This window comes from Bison bison, unplaced genomic scaffold (assembly GCF_000754665.1).
Source record: "Bison bison bison isolate TAMUID 2011002044 unplaced genomic scaffold, Bison_UMD1.0 scf7180017864304, whole genome shotgun sequence".
Classification (NCBI taxonomy): domain Eukaryota; kingdom Metazoa; phylum Chordata; class Mammalia; order Artiodactyla; family Bovidae; genus Bison; species Bison bison.
The window spans coordinates 16,703,645-16,707,318 of record NW_011494876.1 but is presented as its reverse complement, the minus strand read 5'-3'; the positions used below and the strand labels follow the sequence as shown (position 1 = coordinate 16,707,318).

Here is a 3,674-nt window from a genome sequence, read left to right as displayed (position 1 = left end):
ATCCTTGTGGCCTTTGAGGGTTGTGATGAGGGGTCACAGGAAATCACTGTGAGGGTTGGGCATTGCAGGGTTGGGGTGGCAGGGTCAGAGGCTGGGAGCTGGATGGTTGGAGATGGAAGCTGAGGTTAGAGTTCAGGGGTCAGAGGTCATGACTCACATTTCGTCCTTCCTCTCCAGGATCTCCCTGGTCTCCCTTCTCACCCACAGGCCCCCGAGCTCCAGGCGCTCCCTGAGAAGAATAGCTGGTGTGAGACGGACCCTCCCCACCCCAGGATTTTGCAGATCACCCCATGACCTCCATACTGCCCCGGGTTCTCCATCACCCCGAAACCATGTCAGAGTTTCCCATCCCCTTTGTTCCCGCCTCCTCTAATGCAGATCCCCCCTTACGTCTCCCTGCAAAGCCTCACCCGAAGGCCACGCTCGCCAGCTTTTCCAGGCAAACCTGGGTCACCCTGGTGGTGGAGAGAAGCCCGTATCAAACAGATGAGTTAGGCTCAAACTAACTCAGAGAGGGGCGGCCAAACGGGCCTGGGTACTGACTGGACAGGAGGCAGGAGGATGGATGGGATAACCTGGTGGAGCCCACCCCCCAGGATTCCCACTCAAGGACAAAGGATCAGAAACCACAGTGGGAAGGAGTCTCACCGGGGGACCGTCATCGCCCTTCTCTCCAACTTCACCCTGTGAGACATGAGGGTCAGTCCTGATCCCCAACTCCCACGGGTGCCAGCATACTCTACTCCACACCCCCCAGCACTCCCCCAGTCCAGTCCTCTCACGTCTCGTCCTCGGGGGCCGACGGGTCCTGGGGAACCGGGCCGCCCAGGGTCTCCCTTCTCTCCAGGGGGTCCTGAGTCGCCCTGCAAAGGAGGAGAGAATGACGCTGCACGTATAGCCAGACCTTGAGGGGAGGGGACCCCAGAAACCTTGATGGTACCCGAGGTCACAGGCACTCACCGGGGGTCCTGCTCTGCCAGTGAGGCCAATGGGACCCTGCAGGGCATGGGCAGGAGGGACAGGACTTAGTTGGGGCTCCCAGGCACCATCCCATCTCTTTCTGTCACATTCCCCTTCCCCACATTTACGCACTCGGCCTCCAGGGTCTCCCTTGGGGCCAGGGTCTCCAGGAAGAGCCAAGCCAGGTGAGCCCTGTGGAAGGAAGGATCAGAAGTCAGGGGACACAACTGTCACCTGCCCGACCCCCTAACACTTCCCACACTTACCTGTTCCCCTTTGAATCCGGTAGCTCCTTTGGGCCCGGGGGGGCCCATATCTCCCTGGAGGTGACAAAGACAATCAGCCTCAGCCCCAGGCTCCATGAGCCCCACTACCCAACAATCATGCCACAACTGTCATGACCTCCAGGGGCCCTGCTTGAGGCGTGCCCTGTGACCTTGATCTCAACCCTGTAACAGCTGCCCTTTACTTCTCGCCAGACATACCTTCTCTCCTTTAGCTCCAGCACCCCCAGGTCCCTGAAAACAAACAGGACAGACATGGCTTGGCCAAGGGATCATAGTACGACAGCCCTGATTGGGGTTGGGGGTACATATGAAACCGGAAGTCTCTGCCCAGAGGTTACAGGGTCACCACTGGGAGCAGGGCAGGGGTTACACGGGGCTCATGGCCTGTATGATATGGTCATTGGGGTCACAGCATCACAGCCAGGAGTTGGAAGGTTTGTTACAGCATCAGTCACAGAGCTCTGAGCCCACAGTGCTGGTTTCCCGGTGGGTTACAGCGCTCAAGGGGCTGTGCTGTGATCAGAGACCCACCCTCCCTTCACTTACCACTGCGGGGTCTCCAGGCCGACCAGGCTCCCCCTGTGGACAGAGGATAGCAACAGGGCTAGGTCAGGGACCCACATGGGAACTCAAAGGCCCAGGGTCCCACCTGCCACAATCCCTAGTATAGGGGGGACTGACTCCCAGCCCATGACCCACCTTCTCTCCTCGGCGGCCGGTCGGTCCTGGTGGCCCCTGCACATGGAGAAAGCGTGAGCCCAGGATGGGGAGGAACACATAAAGCCCCACTCCTGGGCCCACAGTCACAGACTTACTTCAGGACCCTCGGGCCCAGGTCGTCCAGCAACTCCTGGCAGCCCCTGGGGAAGAGAAGCAGAAATGCTGACCCAGGTGGGGCAGGTGAGAGTAGAGGGATGATGGCAGAGAAGGGCTGGAGGTTCAGGACGGGGGTCCCAGAAGATCAGGATTGAGGTCAGCAGGAAGACAGAGACCAGGTCAGTGGAAGTCAAGGTCAGTTCAGCAGGGTCAGAGATATAAAAGCAGGTCCCTGAGGTTGAGGGTTAGAGCCTGCAGCAACAGAGATTAGAAGTCATGTGAGGAGTGGTGGAAGGTCAGGGGCAATGGAGGTCAAGGGCAAGAAGCCAGAACCAGGAGGGGTAGGGAGCCAAGGTCAGCTGGCACGGGGGGTCAGTAGGCTCACCTGTGGTCCCACTGGGCCAGGCGATCCACGTTCACCCTGATGGAACAGAATGGGTCAGAACCAAGTCTTCCCCAGACCCTGCAGGGCCCTGAGAGACCCCCCAGGGTGCACTGACCTTCTCTCCAGCGGCCCCTGTTAGTCCTCGGTCACCCTGAGGAGAGAGACAGGAAAAGGGCCTTCACTGCTGAAGCCCAGATGAGGTGTCTCAGGCTCCAGTCATCCACCCCTGAAACGCAACCTCTGACCTGGAGAGAACTCTCACCTCCGTCCTCTGCATCCCCTAATCCTGCAGGGGTCCCAGCGTGTCACCCCTCATACCTGACCTCCCCACAGGGCACGTTTTTTGTTTTTTCTTTTAAGTAATTTCGGTCTTTATTTAATTTGTTACAATATTGCTTCCCTTGTTTTATGATCTCTTTTTTTGGCCATGGAGCATGTGAGGTCTTGGCTCCCTGATCAAAGCTGCACCCGCTGTATTGGAAGCTCGGAGTTTTAACCACTGGGCCCCCAGGGAAGTCCTGGCACTTACTTTGGGGCCAGCATCTCCAGGAAGTCCCCGAAGGCCCTGAAAGGGGTTCAGAGATTTGGGTTTGGTAATAAGGATGGAGTAGAGGGTTGATGGCTGAGGCTAAGGGCTTGGGCCTTGCCCACCACACTCAGAACCCCTAGGCCCCACACTCACCCGCTCACCCGGAATTCCGGGTTGTCCTGGGAGGCCCGGGGCTCCATCTTCACAGTCACCCTGAAGGAGGAACAGATGGTAAAAGAGCCTGCTCCCTGCACTCGGACGCCTCCCTCTACCCGAGAACTGCGACACCAACAGGTCGCGTCTCCCACCTTTTCTCCTTTCTCTCCAGGGGGGCCAACTGAGCCTTGGGGTCCAGGGCTTCCAGGAAGACCCTAGGAGGAAGTGAGGAAAAACTGAGAGCCGAAAACTGGCCCAGCACTGCCCTCCCACTGCCCCAGCAGAGCCCTTGGCTCCTCTATCCACACCTCAAGCGTGGCCCCCGGGGTCCCCAGCAGAGCCTCAGAGCTCCCTCACCGGCAGCCCAGGCTCGCCCAGAGCAGCAGTGCCGTCACCTGGTCCAGGGGGGCCCTGGGAAGGAACAGCAGGTCGGGGGATGGCCAGGGGCAATCAGGTTCCATGCCACCCCCAGCCTAACGTGCCCCTTGCTTACCTGCTCCCCACGATCGCCTTTCTCACCCTGGAAGAGAGATTATGACCC

At 59.1% G+C, this 3,674-nt stretch overlaps 1 protein-coding gene across 1 annotated transcript in view; it reads right to left on the bottom strand.

The window, feature by feature from the left end:
- The window catches only part of COL7A1 (collagen, type VII, alpha 1), a 30,946-nt gene that overhangs the window by 15,688 nt on the left and 11,584 nt on the right, over positions 1 to 3,674 (bottom strand). The window contains 18 exon segments of the mRNA XM_010851905.1: positions 158 to 229; positions 411 to 455; positions 649 to 684; positions 783 to 863; positions 961 to 996; positions 1,093 to 1,152; positions 1,227 to 1,280; positions 1,446 to 1,478; positions 1,794 to 1,826; positions 1,947 to 1,982; positions 2,063 to 2,107; positions 2,449 to 2,484; positions 2,564 to 2,599; positions 2,978 to 3,013; positions 3,131 to 3,190; positions 3,286 to 3,348; positions 3,491 to 3,544; positions 3,627 to 3,653. Of these exon segments, the coding sequence (XP_010850207.1) occupies positions 158 to 229; positions 411 to 455; positions 649 to 684; positions 783 to 863; positions 961 to 996; positions 1,093 to 1,152; positions 1,227 to 1,280; positions 1,446 to 1,478; positions 1,794 to 1,826; positions 1,947 to 1,982; positions 2,063 to 2,107; positions 2,449 to 2,484; positions 2,564 to 2,599; positions 2,978 to 3,013; positions 3,131 to 3,190; positions 3,286 to 3,348; positions 3,491 to 3,544; positions 3,627 to 3,653 (843 nt within the window).